The sequence below is a fragment of the Papio anubis genome, chromosome X (genome assembly GCF_008728515.1).
Source record: "Papio anubis isolate 15944 chromosome X, Panubis1.0, whole genome shotgun sequence".
NCBI lineage: Eukaryota > Metazoa > Chordata > Mammalia > Primates > Cercopithecidae > Papio > Papio anubis.
In genome coordinates, this window is record NC_044996.1 from 139,821,057 (window position 1) to 139,842,045 (window position 20,989).

Genomic DNA, 20,989 nt, shown 5'->3' on the forward strand with positions numbered 1-20,989 from the left:
TTAACGTTTTCACATAGGGAAAAAAAAAAAAACACTCAGAATGAAATGAAGTCATCTGATTGAAAATAAAATATTCTTGGCAATATATAACTATTTGAAGAAAACACTTTTAGTCATATTTCTTATTTGAGAGACCTCCTTTAGTCCATTTTATTTTGTTTTTTATTTTAACTAATTATTTTATTGTTTATTTATTTTATTTATTTATTTATTTTTTTGAGAAAAGTCTCGCTCCATTGCCCAAGCTGGAGTGCAGTGGTGCTATCTCTGCTCATCGCAACCTCAGCCCCCTGGGTTCCAGAGATTCTCCTGCCTCAGCCCCCTGAGTAGCTAGGATTACAGGCACCTGCCATCAGGCCCGGTTAATCTTTGTATTTTTAGTAGAGACTGGGTTTCACCACTTTGGCCAGGCTGTTTTCGAACTCCTGACCTCAACTGATCTGCCTGCGTGGGCCTCCCAAAGTGCTGGGATTATAGGCGAGAGCTACCATGCCTGGCCTCCATTTTATTTTGTATTTCATATTGTATCATAATCACACTGCAACCAATATACACATCTCTCTCATGGCTAACTTGTTAAAAATTTTATTTTCTACACCACTTCAATGTATTTTTGCCTGGAAAACAAATTTTTACATAGGTCTAGGAATATTATTTGCAAACTAACCAACACCAGGAAAGGCCATCTCAGAAGGTACTGAAATCTTACCCTGAAGACGTATAATTTTCCAACCTACAATTAAAAGAAGATGAATGACGGTCGGGCGCGGTGGCTCACGCCTGTAATCCCAGCATTTTGGGAGACTGAGGCGGGCAGACCACGAGGTCAGGAATTTGAGACCAGCCTGGCCAATATGGTGAAACCCCGTATCTATTAAAACTACAAAAATTAGCTGGGCGTGGTGGCACGAGCCTGTAGTTCCAGCTACTTGGGACGCTGAGGCAGAAAAATCACTTGAACCCAGGAGGCAGATGTTGCAGAGGCTGCAGTGAGCCGAGATTGCGCCACTGCACTCCAGCCTGGGCGACAGAGTGAGACTCCGTCTCAAAGAAGAAAAAAAAAAAAAAAAGAAAGAAAAGAAATGAAATATCAAAACATGGAGGAACTAAACTTGAATTTCCATGTATTCAGCCTTTAATCATAGATCATCAATGGAACAAAAGCCAACTAACAGCTAAGTTTCCTTGCATGCAAATGCAATGGAACCAAAACAACAGATCTTCCAAAGGCTCAACATAATCAGTTAGAGAATTGGATACGATATTTTCCTCCACACAATATACTGATTCATAGAATGACACAACCAGAAAAGAAAGCTAAGATCTATGGCCATTCCCAACCATGATATCACTAAATATGTGTTCATTGTACAGGTCTATGCAGACAAACATATATTCATTGAACTCCAAGGGAGAAACATACTTTAAATAAAATTTCATTTCATCTTGAAGATCTTAAAGTCTGCATTGTTTTGAGGAGGGATTCAGGTTCCACAAAATAAAATTATTGGATCAGAAATTGCAAGCTAAAAGAAAAATAAAACAATAAAATGACCATGTTGCACGAAGGTAGTAAAAGGAATAAACATATCTGATCACATAAAGTAAATACCGTAAAGTGGAATTAACCAGGAACTGGAATAACAGGATTCAAATCCACGAGCCCTGTCAAAATAAGAAGTGGACCTTTCATGTTTCCTGTTGCTCAGTCATTTACATGATGAAATCACTTACCTAGTATTCCCAGACGGTAGTTAATAGTGATCACGATGACATTTCCGTAGCTGGCCAAAATGCTGCCGTCAATCATGTTGCCGGTGCCCTCCATGTAAGATCCCCCATGGATATAGACCATAACCGGCTTCTTACTGTTCTGATCATGAATATCTGGAAAAAAAAGCCAAGTAAGGAAACACAATAAAGAATCACACTGACTCACCAATGCTCAATTAAGAACAAAGGAGATTCACTGATTTCCCTATTTTGACTTGAATTAAGCACATTTATTTTTATGGATGATATGACCCTTGATAAGAGTTTCTAAGGAAAATGATCAGTGCTATTACGTTTTCTATTTATGGAAATGGTATTTTAAGAAGCATACAGACATTTGGCATCCTCTGCTCATGTAAGCTTCTATATATATCTAAAGCACTAAAAGAAATGGTTTTAGGTAAAGTACACATTTCCTAAATTTTGCTCAAACCCTAAAATGTGATTTAAATTGAATAAACACATGGAATCCTTGACACAATATATTTTATATTCTAATTAAGTATAAAATCAACTTCAAAATTATAATTAATTTTAATATAGTTGCATCTTAATTCGCAGGTGAGTGTACAGATTCATCTTCAATTTAACAATAAAAACATAAGAGTAGTAGTGAAGCTATAAACTATCAATAAGGGACAGATAATGACAAGAAAGCAAAATCAATAGTTAAAAATTAACAGAACAGAAATAAGGAAAAAAAAGGAAGGATGTCCAAGCAAATGTCTTTGTTCCAGTGATTACAGTAACATACTAACATACTTAAGTGACAAAAATAAAAGAGATGCAATAAAAAATGGCAAAATAATCCAAATTATTTGAATGCTTTATATTTTCACAGGGACTATAAACTCCCATTGTGACTTGCAACCAAAAATTCCTCTTAATAATTTACTTTATTATTTAAATTAACAATGATGTAAAAACAATGACCTGTGATGATAGGAAGCTGGGGACCATCTGTAGGGCCTGCTTTGTGAAAAGTTATGATTAAATAAACTGTTTATAACATTAATCAGCAATTAGGGCTACATTTAATCTTTAGAAGACTGACCTCACCTATAAATATTTCTGGATACAGATATGTGTGTGTGTGTGTGTGTGTGTACAAACAATTTAAATATCTTTGTTACTAAAAGAAAACTCAAGTATGTATGCATATTGATTTCCAATTTTTTCTTCAATAAAGTTTTTTTTTCCTCATAATTCGCAGGGACACTTTTGAGATATTGGAAAAGAATTCTGAGGATATGAATTACCATCGTTTGGACGGTGGCTCCAATTTGAATGAATTACGATCACAATTTTCCTGGGTGTACACAGAAGACATGACATACCCACTGGTCACAGTAAAGCACACAAAACAGTGTCAAGTTACCCAAGTATTTCTTTGCAGATATTTAATCCACGGCAGAAAAGTGGCTTTTATTTCTCATACTAAATTCAAATATAAAGTAAAAATCTTCTATTAATCATTTATTCATCATACACTACAGGAAATGTCTTCTGCTATATGAATAAGAAATGGCTTTTCTCCTGATCCACTGCTTCTTTCTGATTCCTAATTTGCTGTTTTGGGCCTCATTTCTTTTACCATTACCAGCAGTTGTCTAGTAAATTGTGGAAAAAAGGGTAAGTAGAGATTTTGAAGGGCTGCTTTAAAGTGCTCCCTTGGAAAACATGTGAGATTAACATCTCTTACCTTTCATAAAACATAGAACAAGATTCTCTTGACCTTGTGGAAGTAATAACCAGTTGTCATATTAATCATGAAAATTAGATGGCATTTCAATGGTAATAAAGATTCACTGGGAACATTGTGAAAACAGGTCCTAATTATCAAAGGGAAATGTATTAAAAAGAGAAAGCCAAACAGGATGCAAATTATAGCAGTATAAGGTATGAGACAACAAAAGTTTATTTCATTTTTATGTATTTGCTCAATGCTGATAAAATGTCAGGCATTCAGAAGCCCTTATCAAAGAAGGGGCTACCTGAAGCAGGTGTACATTTTGATCTTCCATGGCCATCAGAATTGAGATCTCTCAGAGAGCTACTTGAGGCAGTGACAGCCCTATGAGCTCAGTAAAAATACTACTATTCAAAACGTTAAGGGAAGACTGGGCATGGAAAGGGTGTTGGCAAGATTTCTTTTCTTGGAGAACAGTTGATTTATGAAGATAAGCAAGGCGGGGAGCAACTACAAGAATTGGTCAAAAGACCCTGTCATGGACGTTGGTCTTGACCAGCAAAGATAATTCAGGACTCACTTTTGGGCTTTAAATTGCCTTTCAGACAGAGACCCAAAGGTCCAGCCAGGGCCTTAATGGAGCTCCATGCATTTTGCTTCCCAGACGGGAAAAATGTGCTTTTAGCTAATCCTATAGAGCCTTACCAATGAAGAAGGGCTTGCTTCAGTACTTTTTTTGTTGCTTCCCCTCTTTTAAAAAAAAATCATTTCTGGTACAGAAAGGGCAGAAAAACAGCGTGCAAGTTGTCTGCATGAGTACCTCAGACCTACCATCTTTTAAAAAAAATCCTTTCACTTCTGGTAGATAATGTGTTGAGCAATTTGGTAGCCTTAAGAAGAAACTTCACAGCAACAAAACATTTTACGGAGAAAAACGTTTTCAAAAAAAGCCGTAGTGTAAAAAGAATAGCTAGCTTTTTGTCCTTTCTCAGTTCTGAGATACTCTTATCTTTTTTTTTTTTTTTTCCTTTAAACGCTGTAAAAGGCAGTCCTGAAAGCATCAGGACTCGTTAACAACAGCATCTCGTTAAAACACTTTTTTAGTGTACTTCACTGTGAGAAGATTATCAGAAATCTATGTTGGAATCAATATGTTTGTGAAGAAAAAAAAACTGATATTTCAGCCCCCCCCCCAAAAAAAAATTTTCTAAGGTGCTGCAGAGTTTTGCAGTTTATAAAAATAATTAAGAAGACCAAAGCTCCAAAGTAGCATATTAACTTACAAAATAACATTTGGAAGGAAGAAAAAAGACTATACATGCATGTTTTAAAATTCCATTTTCTCTTCTTGTGACCAAGCCAAAAAAAAAAAAAAAAAGATGGGCTTCTCTGTAAACAGTCGTTCATTACTCTTTTCATGTTTAGAAACAATGTTTATACTTCTCAGAGTGATTTGTTTCCTGTACATGGTAACTGGGATTAAAAATGACAATGGTTTCTATACAAGAAGAAAATAATTAAAGAAGCACACCAAAGTGTACTAGTTTTAAATAAGGGGAGAAAAAACAGATTGAAATGAAAAAAAAAGAGAGATAGATAGATATAAAATCATGCATCAGGGTTGAGCTTTGAAAAAACAAAAAATACCTTCATCTTCACCACGGTCATTACTGGTTATATCATCTGCGTTTTTCTTTGTGTTGGCTCCTGGGGTCATATTGAGAAGGAAAATAAAGGGAAAAAAGAGAATTCAAAAACAACAGGTTTGCAAAAAATTCAGAAAAGAGAGATGCTACCCAGTAAAAGAAAAAAAAAAGAATGTAACACAAAAAGTTGAAATCGGTTACATTTGGATTTCAAAAAAATGAGATAGGGAAATGCAAAATGCATATAAACATAAAGATGTCAAGAAGAACAAATTCAAAATGTTACTTGCAAAAAATATTAGATATCCTGTGAATATGCAGTTGGGGGTTAAAATGATGCTACTGCAAAAAAAATGCTAACGTGAGTTGTTTTAAAAAAAGAGAAATTAAATTATTAGAAAAGATATTTCCCACATTCTTTAAAGAAATGCTTATGGCGTACTCAATGGTCCTCTGATTTTAACATATTATAATTTAAATGAATTTTTGAATTGTTATTGATACATTATGGTTAGAAATTTTCATAAGGCAAGCAAAAACACACAGTAAACATGGAAGGACTTTAATCAAAATACCATAAAATTGACATTAATTTCATGCATTAAAAACCTATAAACATGCAATCTCAAAAAGTCAGAATTGTTAATAATTTAAATCACTAAGATTTACCTCTACTCTGTGTTTAGAGAAGCACTACCCATTATTCACTCTTGTTTTCTTCTATTAAAATCTACTACATGCAATAAATATTTAAGTCAGGACAAAACATTATAGACCATGTCCTATGTGTTTAAAATAGTTATGAAATATCATTTGAAAGTTATGTCCTCTGTGTTTAAAACAGTTATTAAATATCATTTGCAGATTATGTCCTCTGTGTTTAAAATAGTTATTAAATATCATTTGAAAGTTATTGGTACTTGAATTTGTTGAAGAAAATAAAAATCGAAGTCATCTACCTTGATCACCTCAGTAAGAACTGCATAGGAATTTTAATACAGGCACAATGCAGGAAGCGGCCCTGAAGGATGGCACAAACTAGCTTATGGTCTTTCTGCACAGAGCACCATTTTGGTTTTTATACTTTCCACATTTAAATGGTGTGAACATTTAATTTTGCTTGAATTAATTAATTGGCTCCATTGCTTCCTTTTCACAGACAGATGCAGCCCATGTGTGCATATCCCACTATCAATAACTGCGTCAATCAATTAAAACAGCCTTTGCCTTCCTGTAGGGTTCTAGGATAAGTGGATTAAGGCAGAGGGAAAATATTGTCATCTCCAACACTTGCAAATGAAAAACACTCTTCCGTTCTACATAACTCAGAAGAGCTTAAACATATTTTGAAACCAAGACTTGATAATGCTGTTTCCATACATCAAACAAAAGTTAAATAATGTCCATTTCATGGGGGCTTAATACCCTTTAAAACCAGACCTGGGTGGGTGTGATAGCCTTGCTGATCCACTTTCTGTCTTTATAAGACTTGCCTTTTCTAGGCTTTTCATATAAATAAACTTATATAATATATGGTATTTTGTGTCTGGCTCCTTTTACTTAGCACGATGTTTTCAATGTCTTTCCATACTGTAGCATGAATCAATACTTCATTCCTTTTTTTTTTTTTTTTTGAGACGGAGTCTCGCTCTGTCGCCCAGGCTGGAGTGCAGTGCCCAGATCTCAGCTCACTGCAAGCTCCGCCTCCCGGGTTCACGCCATTCTCCTGCCTCAGCCTCCCGAGTAGCTGGGACTACAGGCGCCCGCCACCTCGCCCAGCTAGTTTTTTGTATTTTTTAGTAGAGACGGGGTTTCACCGTGTTAGCCAGGATGGTCTCGATCTCCTGACCTCGTGATCTGCCTGCCTCGGCCTCCCAAAGTGCTGAGATTACAGGCTTGAGTCACTGCGCCCGGCCTACTTCATTCCTTTTTATGGCTAAATTATTTTCCATTGTATGGGTATACCACATTTTTAAAATCCATTTATTTGTTGAGTGACATTTGGTTTATTTCTACTTGTTGATTATTACTAATAAAGCTGCTATGAACATTTATTTGTGTACTATTTTTTGCACGGATATATGTTTTCATCTCTATTGCATAGATACCTAGGGGTGAAATTGCTGTTTCATAAGGCAAATTTATGCTCAATGTTTTAATAAACTGACAGACTATTTTCCAAATCAGCTGCAATACTTGGCATTCTCACCAACGGTGGTATAAAGGGTCTCCATTTCTCTATTACCTAGCCAAAACTTGCTAATATTTTTTTTGTTATAACCATACTAATGGATGTCTCATTGTAGGTTTTTTTTTTCTTTTTTTTTCAAAGTCTTGCTCTGTTACCCAGGCTGGAGTGCAGTGGCACGATCTCAGCTCACGACAACCTCCACCTCCTGGGTTTCAGCAATTCTCATGCCTCAGCTTCTCGAGTAGCTGGGACTACAGGTGTGCACCACTATTCCTGACTAATGTTTGTATTTTTAGTAGACATGGGTCTTGCCCTGTTGGCCAGGTTGGTCTTGGACTCCTGGCCTCAAGCAATCCACTCACCTTGGCCTCCTAAAGTGCTGGGATTACAGGCATGAGCCACTGTACCTGGCCTCATTGTAGTTTTCATTTGCATTTAGCTAATGTCTAGTAACTAATGATGTTAAATATCTTCTCATGTACACTCTCTTTGCAGAAATGTCTATTACTTTTTGCCCATTAAAAATAATTTCTTTCCTTCTTATTATTGAATAGTAAGTGGTTTGTTTAAGTATTTTCTAGATAAAAGTCTTTTACCAGGAATATGGTTGGTAAATCTCCTTTCCCAGTTTATGGCTTATCTTTTGGTTTTCTCAACAAATAGCACTTTATGTTCTCAATAGTGCCTTTTGAAGTGCAAAAGTTTTTAATTTTGATGAGTTTCACTTGATCAGTTCTTTTCTTTTAAGGGTTGTACTTTTGAGGTCATACTTATGAAATCTTTCCCAATCCATGGCCCTGAAGACCTTCTCTTGTGTTTCCTAAAAGTTGCCTAAGTTTCCTAAAAGTTTAAGAGTTTTCATTCTTACATTTTCATCTACCATTCATTTTGAGTTAATTTTGGGGTACAATAAGAGATAAGAGTTGAAATTCATCTTTTTACATATGAATATCCAATTGTCTCAGCACCATTTATTGAAAGGACTGTCCTTGCCTCCTTTAATTGTTTTGACATCATTGTTAAAAATCTACTGACTACAAATTGAAGGATTTATTTCTAAGCCTTTATAATTGATGCTTGAACAACACAGGTCTGAACTGTGCAGATCCACTTATATGTGGATTTTTTCCGCCTCTGCCACCCCTGAGACTGCAAGAACAACCTCTCCTCTCCCTCCTCCTCCTCAGCCTATTCACCCTGAAGATGAGGATAAAGACCTTTAAGAAGATCCACTTCTATTTAATGAGTGGTAAATATATGTTCTCTTCCTTATGATTTTCTTAACGGTGCTTTCTTTTCTCTAACTTAGTTTATTGTGAGAATCCAGTGTATTGTATATATAACATATAAAAGATGTGATAAGTAGCTGTTTATGTTATTGGTAAGGTTTCCAGTCAAGAGTAGACTATTAGTTGTTAAGTACTGGTTGGGTGTAAAAAGTTTTAAGTGAATTTTCGAATGTGCGGGGGTTCTAACCTTCGTGTTGTTCAAGGACCAACTGTAATTAATTATATTTCATTGGTCTAAATTTATACCCATGTGAGTTGCCTGCTATCTTGATTACTATAGCTTTACAGTACCTTTTAAAACAGAGAAATGGAAGCCCTCCAACTTTCTTCCCCTTTTCCAAGGTCTTTTTGATAGCTCTAGATCCTATGACTTTCCATGAAAATTTCCAAATCAGCTTGTTTGTTGCAACAAAAACTCCTGCTGAGATTTCGATAGAAATTACTTGCCAAATCCCAATTTTAAGTGAATCTTATATATCAGAGCTTGACCCAGAAACATAATTAAATACTGTCTTTCCTGTTCTATGTATATTTAATTTGTTTATCCTTTCATTCCTTTTAAATAAACTGCTGCTCTATTTGTCCATGTAAATATAACTAATTAAATGCCTTTAAAACAAACCAAGTTCTCTTGAGTATCTAGTTTAGACACAACCATGGACTATGTAAATGCAGGTATTAGAAGATTCATAAAAACAATTTGTCTAGAGTTTATTCAAGAATAAACCCAGCTTGTGATTGGTGCACACACACACACACACACACACACACACAAGCCCAAATAAAACCTAGGTAGGCTATGAGTTTCCTTTCTCTTCTCTATGTCTACCCTTCCTCAAAATTCCAGAATAATATTCCTTTTCATACAACAATAAGCATCTCCTTAAAACCTCTGTGCAGAACTGGCTTTAAATATTAAAGAGAAGATTTAAATACTCCAAGCAAAAGTACAACCATTCTATTATTAAAATTTAAATACCATTTTATAAATAAAATATCTCAATGTCCCTAATCCTGAAGAATAATCCAGCTTTTTTTAACCTGTTCCTCTGATGCTCCCATTTAGTGCTTTATCTATGTTATTTTCTAAAGTCAGTCTATTTAAAATAGCACTTTATGTTATGAATGTAAGAGAAATACTTTGTAAAGAATTTGGAAAATTATAAGGGCGCAGTGGCTCATGCCTGTAATCCCAACACTTTGGGACATCGAGGTGGGCGGAGGTCAGGAGTTCTAGACCAGACTGACCAACATGGTGAAACCTCCTCTCTACAAAAATTACAAAAAATTAGCCAGACATGGTGGTGCATGCCTGTAGTCCCAGCTATTCGGGAGACTGAGGTGGCAGGATCACTTGAGCCTGGGAGGCGGAGCTTGCAGTAAGCTGAGATCGCCCTGCCGCACTCCAGCCTTGGTGAAACAGCCAGACCTTATCACAAAACAAAACAAAAACTGGAAAATGAAAGCTACTGTCAAAGTGAAAATTAACATCAAAGGAAAACATCACAGTCACATATACTGCTGTTAACATTACAAGTCGGAAAAATAATTTAAATCTGTTTTTTAATATATATTATTGCCACTTACATATCTAAATCATCATAGAAAGTCAATAGATACAAATGTGATCTTGTTATCTAAGCAAGAATATAAGGAAATAATAGAACCAAAAGAACCTTCAGCATTATTGTTCTTCATGAGATATCATATTAAACTGTATTAGTAGTTCATATTTTACTGCATATTGTTTTTCTTTTAAGTGGGCAAGGTTAATTTTCAACTTAGTCTTGTTATCTTAAGTAGAGAAAGAGCCTTTTTAAGCTAAGTACATTATTTCCATACAGGGAAAGTTGCATACAGTGTAGGGGGAGGGGGGCCTAGGGAAGTAAATGTTTTCTTGGCTATCACAGATGTGGATGAGATTGATTATTTTGTCACTTGGCCATAGAGGAATATGAGCTTAATCTTCTAATCCAATGCAATATTCCCAGCTCTCTGCAGCAAGGAAGTGACTGGCACGTCCTCACAGACTGCCCATGACACATGGGTTTATTCGCTCATAAGTCCATTCCTTCTACAAATATGTATTGACCCTTTTAACATGCAGTCCTGACCAAGAGAGGTAATGCCATGCAGTCCTGGCTAAAAAAGGTAATGACACACCCACACTGAAGAAGGAGATGAACATCAGAGACAGACATGCACACAGATAATTCCAACGGGGCAGGAAAATCCATGCATGAATTTAGGATCCTCTGCTGTTCCTGGTAGGAGAGTCTGGGGATAGAGGGGTGGCTGGTGAGGAAGTGGGTTAGGGCTTCTAAATATGCACAGAAGAGCTGGGGCCAGGAATACATTTATGGGAGCAAAGAAAACAGGTTGCTCTGAGCAGAAGCATGGGTTGGAAGGTGAGGGCACAGAAGGGACAAGAATAGCCCCACAAAGATGAGAAGAACAGGTACACAACCTGGATACCTCCTCTTTCCTCCATACACCTGGACAACAGACTCTAGCTAGGGAAAATATTCCATGCATACATTTGAAATATACTTGAACCTCCACTTGAATAACACTACCACAATGAATTTGAAAGATGACCTTCAGATGATTTTCAGATGGGATCATTTACCAATGGGCTTCACCCCAATGTATCTGCACCTTGAAGAATTGGTTAGCAACAGAAAAGTTCAGTTTCTGCATTTGAAAGAACTGTCATAGCTGACCTATGGCTTCTTTTTTCTTTTTCTGAAATCAGAACACCTGAACAGGACCTAACTTCACTCTTAATGGAAATATGTATAAGATAGGAGGCTCATTTTATGAAGCCTTCAGCAAAGGGCTTTTTTCCAGAAAGTAGCATTCAAAAAGATATTTCTTGTATTATAAGCCCTGGCAGAAAAGGTTGGTAACAACGTGTCATGCATACTGAAGGTCATCCTTTTCTGATGTGGGAAGCTTTTGGTGGCCAGGAAGGCTTAGAAAGGAGAACATCTGGAGGCTGAGTACCTGAAAATTAGTTTCTTTAAAATCATCAGCAGAATCACACTTTGAAAAATTCTGAAAAGACATCTGCCAGTTTGAAGACCCCAGCTCCAGAGCACGTAACTACTAGATAGACAATTGTTGAATTAGAGGGTGTAGTCAATTGACAGGCAAAAGATTCCCACTTCTACAGTCCTCCCCATGAATTTACTATTCCTCATACATAGAGATAGAGTCTGTATTTTCACCCCTTGAATCTTGAATGGCTTTATGACTGCATTTTTTCAAACGAAAAAAATATAATGATGTGCTATTTCCAAGACTGGGACTCAAATCCCCTGTACCTATTCTTACTCTCTTGAGACTGCCACTGCCCTGTGAAAAATTCAGACTAGCGGGTTGGAGAACAAGAGATCTCATAGAGAAGAACCCATTGGTCCCAACCTAGGCAAAATTACCTCCAGCAAACCCCCAATTACCTAAGAGAACTCACTCCAAATCAACAACGCATACACATGAATGAGCCCAGCCAAGACCAAAATAAATTTCCAGCTAACAAGATGCAGAGGCTCATAAGCAGTAATAAGAGCTTATTGTCTTAAGGCATTGACTTTTAGAGTCCTTTGTTATGCAGCAGTAGCTAACTGATACATAGGGTAATACTAATTTTATCTTCAGTAGATACTGGCATCTTCCTTTCCAAACAAGTTGTATTATGCTATACACCCAGTAGCAGGTAAGAAAATTTCCTAGTCCTTACCCTGTTGCCAACACTTGATGTTATCAGACAATATATTTGCCACTTTAATGAGTATAAAATATTAACAGTTTATATTTCAATTTCCATGTTTCTTAAAACTAGTACAGATGCATTTCTATATTCCCATTCTAAATTTCCATCTTGAATAGCAAGCCAATTTTTGACTGGCTAAATGTCTGTTATTGATTGGTAGGAAATCTTTATATTCATGGATGCTGGCCTCTTTTCGAGCATGTAAAAGCAAACATTTAACAGTGCATAGCAGTGCTGCATATGGGTATAAGGGCTTTATGTACATTGAATATGCATTTTGTTTGTTTGTTTTTTAGAGACAAAGTCTTGCTCTGTCACACAGGCTGGAGTGCAGTCACACAACTGTAGCTTACTGCAGCCTCCAACTCAAGGGCTCCAGTGATTCTTCCACCTCAGCCTCCCAAGTAGCTGGGAATACAGGTGTGCACCACCACACCTGGTTAATTTTTTTATATTTCTTGTAGAGATAGAGTCTCAGTATGTTGTCCAGGCTAGTCTTTTTTTTTTTTTTTTTTTTTTGAGACGGAGTCTCGCTGTGTCTCCCAGGCTGGAGTGCAGTGGCGTGATCTCGGTGGCTCACTGCAAGCTCCGCCTCCCGGGTTCACGCCATTCTCCCGCCTCAGCCTCCCAAGTAGCTGGGACTACAGGCGCCCGCCACCACGCCCGGCTAGTTTTTTGTATTTTTAGTAGAGACGGGGTTTCACCATGTTAGCCAGGATAGTCTCGATCTCCTGACCTCGTGATCCACCCGCCTTGGCCTCCCAAAGTGCTGGGATTACAGGCTTGAGCCACCGCGCCCGGCCATGGCTAGTCTTGAACTCTTGGCCTCCAGCAAGACTCCCACATCAGCCTCCCAAAGTGCTGTATTACAGGCGTGAGCCACTGCATCCAGCTCTGAATATGCATTTTTCATAAATACCTTATGAGATGTGTAACTAATATCATTTTATAGCTGAGGAAAATTAGGTATACAGTTATTAAATAATTTGCCCAAGTTTACACAGTTGATAATTGGTGATATCTAGTCTGTTGTCTTTAACCATTTTATGGATTTTTAATTATCTAAAGTAATGCTTTAAAATGCATATTATAATTTATCACTATTTTCTCTACAATTTCTGCTTTTTTTAAAAAAAAGGATTGTTTAATCCAGAAACATAAAGACATTTTATTTGCTTACATATTCTCCTAACAGTTTTAAGGTTTTATTTCATATCTGGGTCATAACTCACCTGGAATTTATTTATCTGGATGCTAGAGCACAGAGATTATTTTAATTATTTCCTTAGATAACAGTTCCATTTTCAGCTACATAGGTATTACAGCTCTTTACTTACATGCCAAGTTTTATATCTGCTAGATTCTGTTTCTGTCTACCTTGTTCTGTTCTATTTTTCTATATACCTAGCCTGTCTTATCTGGTTTATAGATAGATGATAGATAGATAGATAAGATAGACAGATAGACAAGATAGATAGATATTATTGCTTAATTGAGATATAATTAATATACCATACACATCACCATGTCAAAGTATGTAATCCAATGGTTTTTAATATATTCACGGATCTGTGCAATAATCGACAGTATCTAATGGCAGAACATTTTCACGATCCCCCCCCAAAAATATGGTACCATTTAGTGGCCACTCTCAGCACCTGGAAACTACCCATTCATTTGTGTCTTTCTGGATTTGCTTATCTGGACATTCTGGATGTGGAGGGTGACACACTGTCCTTATTCTTAGCTTTCATTATAAGAGGACTTGAACACATCTACATGCAACCCTGACAAGCTTCCATGAAGAGTCTATGCTAGCCTGTTAGAGGATTATATTCCACATGGAGCACTGTCAAGCACCCTGTTAAGATAGTGCTTGGCCAATGAGCACCCAACAGACCTGGAAGCTGACTCTAGACTGAAGAGCCTCCCAGCTGAGCACAGCCCAGAGGTCCAGCCAAGAATCATAACCTAAATAGAGGTTGTTTGAGATACTTGACTTTGAGATGGTTCCTTATGTAGCAAAAGCTAACTGATACACTACCAGGAACATGGCTTAACTCATTTCATCATCAGGTTTCCTTTAGAACTTTTGGGCATTCTGCTGTTTCCCCCATCTGCAAAGTCCATATTCTCCTGGAAGACTCAATTTTACTGATCAGCTTAAATTCCATTTCCTCAGAAAGGCATTCCCTGTTCATCCCAACCTTCGATTCATAAATGAATTTGAGTTCCTCAGTTATTCACTGTCGTTGGCATTCTTCTTCACAAAATGAATTGTAATGTGTAACACGATACCTTGTTAAATAAGGTCTCCCTGTTAGATTGTTAGCAACAACAAAAAGGTGTCACCTGTGATTTTTCAACACCATATTCCTTAATTTGCAATGACTACCAAAATATTCAGCACATATAATGTAAGTTACATGGTAAATATCTGTTGGACGAATCATGTATTTTTGGCTGCAAGCCCCCCTCTATTATAAGAGTCACAGTCATAACAGCTATGACAACCAGTGATAAATACAGCCTTCTATGTAACAAGTGTAACTAATTCTCCTCTCAAGCAGGGAAATGCAATGTTGCATCTTCTTATTTAACTTTGAGAGTAGATATTAAATTATAATTCATGAAGTGGCAATAACATGATTTTGGTTAGCATATAGTATATAAGAATTCTGCCATTTGTCATTTCAAAAAACATGATGAAATGCTTTTGTGATGACAGTAAAAGCAAGGTCTAATTCTAATTTTCTGCTAGCTCAAAAATGCTTCATTGTAATAATGGAAACAGGATTTTCTGTATTTTTCTTGTTTTTCTCTTAGTAGCTTTGGAAGACAGACCGAGAGAAAAAGGTGAATAGTAATTTTGCTTTGTTGTTTTGCTGGATTTGGCAATAATTGGTTTCACACTTTTTCAGGTAGGAATCAAAATAAATCTAAAGATTTTATGGGTCTCTGACATATTCCTGTGCTTACTATTAGAGTCCTAGAGCATTGTCTAACTTTCCACAAGCATTTTTTGTTGTAAATTTTACTAGTGAAATGTTTCTGTCCTCAGGAATGAAATATAAATCCTATTATATTTACATGAGCCTTTCCCATTATTTTTTTTTAGAATTTTCAGCTGATAGACAATATTATCTTGAAGAATCTATGAGCTTGAGATTAAATCGCAGTGTTTTTAAAAATGGGTACTAAATAATGTATTTTTCTAGGTATTTTTAAATGTATGTCTATTAAGAAAAGTCACGTTGGAAAGAAAATTGACTTTTATTTGCCCTAAGATGCTTGTTGAAATGTTGTATTAAAAACCTAACATACCCATAGTGGTTTTATATATATATATAGTATACACTACATATATACACACACATGTACACACAGCTATATATATAACTCTTGAAATGTTATACTAGAAGCCTAATAATGCCTGGCGCAGTGGCTGATGCCTGTAATCCTGGCACTTTCGGAGGCCAGGGAAGGCAGATCACCTGAGGCCAGGAGTTCACGACAAGTCTGGTCAACATGGTGAAAGACCATCTTTACTAAAAATACAAAAATTAGCCAGACATGGTGGCACATGCCTGTAATCACAGCTACTTGGAAGACTGAGGCACATGAATCACTAGAATCCAGGAGGCGGAGGCTGCAGTGAGCCAAGATCATTCCACTGCACTCCAGCCTGGACGACAGAGTGAGATGGAATCTCAAAAAGCAACAACAACAAAACAATCAAACAAGCAAAACCTAATAACTTCTACACACACACACACACACACACACACATATATATTAACCTCTACAGGTATATATATACCTGTCAGAGGTTATTAGGTTTTTAATACAATATTTCAAGAGGTAACTTAGGGCAAATAAAAGTCAATTTTATTTCCAATGTGACTTTTCTTAATAAATATTCATAAAAAATACCTAACAAAACAAAGTATGTGTGTATATATACACATACACACACGTATATTTGTATGTGTTTACTATATATGTAAATACATATTTTCTTATATATGTACACATATTATACATACATATATGTTTTTTTTCCTTGCTATGAGATTGTGGAAAAGTTTGCTTTCTGTTGCATCATGCTTTTCTCTGTAGTCAGGACACAGCAGCTGATTAATAGGTGGAATTTCCGTCACAGGACTTTTTGGTGGTGTGGGACAAGGATTCTGAAGGGCTGGCACCTTTGGTGAATTCTCCTTTTGCTATCTATGTAGGGAATAAACTGTCAACATCCAAAAGCAGCCCAACTATTGTTCCTAGTCAAATCATTCACAGCTCACCCTTAGCTTTTCTTGTGTGTGTGCCTGACATGGTAAATGGTTCTATTCATTTCAGAAAAACAAAATTAGTCTAGATTTATACAAAATCATCCCGCTCTTCAATTTCTGAGTATGCTGTAATAGAGTATATAAAGGCAATTGATTTCAATTAAGAGCCCTAAAATATATATTTTAAGAAGCATAAGGTCACTCAAGTATTTGGAAGATAGGGTAATCACTACTGCCCACGAAGGCTTTTGCTACTCTTTTGAACTTAGCTGATTCACCATAATGAACAGGTTATTTATTCTGTTCAGTTAAACACTAAAGGAGGCTGGGTGCAGTGGCTCATGCCTGTAATTCCAGCACTCTGGGAGGCCAAGGCAAGAGGACTGCTTGAACGCTGGAGTTTGAGACCAGTCTAGGAACATAGTGAGACCCTGTTTCTATAAAAATAAATAAATAAATAACAAAATCACACAGGTGTGTGCCTGTAGTCCCAGCTGCTCAGGAAGCTGAGGTGGGAGGATTGCTTGAGTCCAGGGATTCCAGGCTGCAGTGAGCTACAACTGTGCCACACCGCACTCCAGTTTGGGTGAGTGAGACGTCAGCATAAGCGTAACTTAAGCATATGTCACTCATCTCTCTTTCAGTGTGACTGTGTTCACTCATTTTGTGTAGTGAGCTGTATTATTGGTTCAAAATAGTTCCTGTCCTTTCCTGGAGAGGTATTATTCTTTTCCCACCTTCTAATATCTGTCTACCTAGTAACAAGCAAGTCCATCCACAACAGACATGAACTTCAGAAAAAAGAAATGAGCCTTTGTTGTTATAAACTGCTAAAATTGTGGAGGATTTTTTATGGAGGATTTTTAGGGTTGCAGAACTATTCTGTGTGATACTGTAAAGGTGGATTTATGTTATTATAGATTTGTCTGAACTCATAGAATGTACACCACCACCAAGACTGTACCCTGCTATAAACAATGGACTTTGGGTGATGAAGATATCAGTGTAAGTTCATGGATTGTAACAAACACACCCCTCTGGTGGGTGATGTGGAAAATAGGGAAGACCGTGCATGTGTGGGGGTGGGGGATATATGAGAACTCTCTGTATGTTCCCTTAAATTTTGTTGTGAACCTAAAACTGCTCTAATAAATAAAGTCTTAAAAAAGACATACAACATAGAATAAAAGACAACCATAGTCCTCTCAGGAACACTCGAAAGAAACACTTACATAATCATTTGTGATTTTTCATGGAGCAAAATAAGATGCAGTTTCTTTATTTCAGAGACATAAGAAGAGAACAGTCTGAGATAAAAGAATGAGTTGGCAAAGCATACGCCAAGAAAATATAAAGTGTATTGAAAGAATTAAAATCCAGACCACTCATAAGGAAAAATACAGAAACAGAGATGTACCTTAGATCTGAGTAAAGGGAAGCAACCAGTGATATACAAAAGACGCTGTAAAAAGTAATTGTTTAAGAAGATACTATGTGAACACTGCACCTACTGAAAATCAATGTATTTGCAAATCTTGGTCTTGAGGTAAAGATAATTTACAAGAGAATAACCATAAGGAGGTGAGACTATCAATAGAAAAATCTATATGATCAAGTTCTGGGCATTCAGTCAGGTGTAAACACCTTTAGCATCCCCAAGCACAGAAAATCCTAACAGTTCTTCATCCAAAACGCAGTTCAAAGGGCAAGAACACTAAAACGTAAAAGTTACTTGTAAAGAATCTTAACACATTCTGATTGTTCCTCCAATGATCATTATAATAAATAGTGTAAAATATTAAATTTTAAAAAAACTATGCAGTGACCTAATAAGGAATTAGGTTGACTCTACAAATATAGTAAGATGGTTCAATGGGAAGAAGTAAAGTGTTTTGCTTTGTCTCATTCACATTTGAAGGAAAAAAGTCAGGTGGATAGTTGAAGGAAAGATCAAAGGAGAAAAAAGTTATTTGAAAGATGGCAAATAGCATCTGGTATTATTAATGTATTAAATTTAAAAAGTAGAGTACATGGAATATTTATTTTGGCAGGAAATCCTTTTTAATCTTATCAACTAATAGGAGAAGAAATGTTGCACTAAGTGAATTTTCACTAAAAGTATAAACAGGGCAATAATGTTCTCACCATCACATTTCAAGATATTTCTGCAGACTCAAAGCCAGTATGTTTTTAGTAAAAAGTATTGAGAAATATCAGAAAGGAGGAGACAAAATAAAGTAACTACTGCATATGACTATCCAACCAGAGAGAGAGAATTTAGAGAATCAGCTATATAAGTTAGAATGAATGATTTATTATTTAGAATTGTATAAAATTAACAAAAAATGATCTTTCATATATGTGTGTATAAATATATTTGAAAAAAATTCTTTACACATTCATGATAAATGTTCTAGTAATAACTCTAAGAAGTGATATTTCTCAATACTTTTTAATAAAAACACATTACATAAAATATATAAAATAATGAGAAACATAAAGAACGCTTACATATTTAAAAACATTCCATCCAGGTATAAATCAAATGTGTAATAGTATCAATACCTCTTCAAAATAATTTATGACTTTAGAATTCCCAATAAGATCTTTGGTAACAGAACAAAATTATAATATTGATGATTTAAATAAAACATGAATGTTAAATTGAATAAAACAAATAAACAAGTACAGATAATTATAGCTGGAACAAAGGAAGTTTTTCCCCATTATTACACTGTTTATCCCACTAGTAATAATTTGAATATGATAAAGTCATTCTTTTTAAAAAGTACCATTAGCTAAAAATTTGAAAAAAGAGGGAGTTATAACAATCTCACCTTAAAACAAAATAAATATGGATTAATAATGTATGCTTAAAACAATGAGCATGTTTGTTGAAATGTATATAATGCTGAGGTTGATATTGTGAACCAATGTATATTTATTAATAAAGAATTTATTAATGAAGATGATGGCATTTTTGCTGCATATATATGCACACAGACGATTATATGGTCAGCTTTTACAATGGTATTCTTTAAATGTGGTCATGAGTATGTACAAACACACAAATACACATATATGCACATACACTTTTATCACATTAATGTTATATATATAATATATATACACATAAACACATATATACACACAGTTACAATCTGTATATATTATAAACACATATATGTGTGTATATAGTACATATAGAACCAAATTGTTTATAAAATGTATATATAATGTATTCATAATATACATTATATACTAATGCTTACATTATATATAAATATATAATTATACATACGTTATTTATTTCAATAAATAATAGAGTCGTTTAGGATATATACACATATATGTATACTTTTATGTACACATATATACATATACATTTTTAATAAAGAATGACATCACTCAGGAAATACATAAATAAATCAGAAAAGAAAGATCACTGAATGTAGTCAAAAAAGTAAGTGATATCGTGACAGTGAACCAGTGGTATTAGTAAATGTGGGAAAGAGAGGCAACCAACTGGTAAAGACAACATAAAGGCTGAGGCGGGTGGATCACTTGAGCCCAGGAGTTCAAGACCAGCCTGGGCAACATGGCAAAACCCCATCTCTACTAACACCACAAAAATTAGCTGGCCATGGGGTGTGCACCTGTAGTCCCAGCTACTTGGGGGCGCTGAGGTGGGAGGATCACCTGAGCCTGGGGCCAAGGCTGCAGCGAGCCGTGATCATGCCACTGCACTCCAATCTGGGTGATAGAGCAAGGCCTTGTCTCAAAAACAGAACGAAATTTTAAAAAGGAGATGGATAATGGAGTAGGAAGATGGAAATATCTGAAAGGAATCAGACGCGATTGAAAAATATCTTTGTCACTTCAACATCCTTGCAGAGGCTGTTATTTCCAGAATAATTCACAAAAAGAGCTAGACATGGAGACATACCCTGGCAGTTTATTGTAAAAAATAGTGAAGTAAAGAAAAACAAACAAAATGTCCAGGATGGAGGGAGAAAAACAAAAGGTGTCTCTACAATAGTGGACACCTCTGGCGGTATCTGTGCAGATTATCTGCCCACTCCATCTAAAATGAGGTAGGTGGTCCCTGTATCTAAGGTGGTGAGGACGTGCACCACTCCACCCCACGTGGGCCCGCCCTACTGCTGGCTGGGATCTGAGCGCAGGTGACTCGGATGTAGGCCTCTTGGGTGGCTCATTTTCTCAAAGAAGTCAAACATGCTCAAAGCGGCATGCAGGTGAAGACTGAGCTGAGAAAGCCTGGGCCCCTGGAAGGAAAAACAGCCTGGTCGTGGGTTCTGTTCTTAGTTCGTGG

The 20,989-nt window shown here is 36.2% G+C and overlaps 1 protein-coding gene across 10 annotated transcripts in view; it reads right to left on the bottom strand.

Moving 5' to 3' along the window:
- The window catches only part of NLGN4X (neuroligin 4 X-linked), a 347,312-nt gene that overhangs the window by 137,987 nt on the left and 188,336 nt on the right, over positions 1-20,989 (bottom strand). For 9 of the 10 annotated variants that reach the window (XM_031660609.1, XM_031660611.1, XM_031660613.1 and 6 more), the window contains one exon: positions 1,735-1,887. In XM_031660609.1, coding sequence (XP_031516469.1) covers positions 1,735-1,887 — 153 coding nt within the window. Of the gene's footprint in view, positions 1-1,734; positions 1,888-5,110; positions 5,245-20,989 lie in introns of those variants that run through there. The other variant, XM_031660618.1, reaches the window with a different exon arrangement.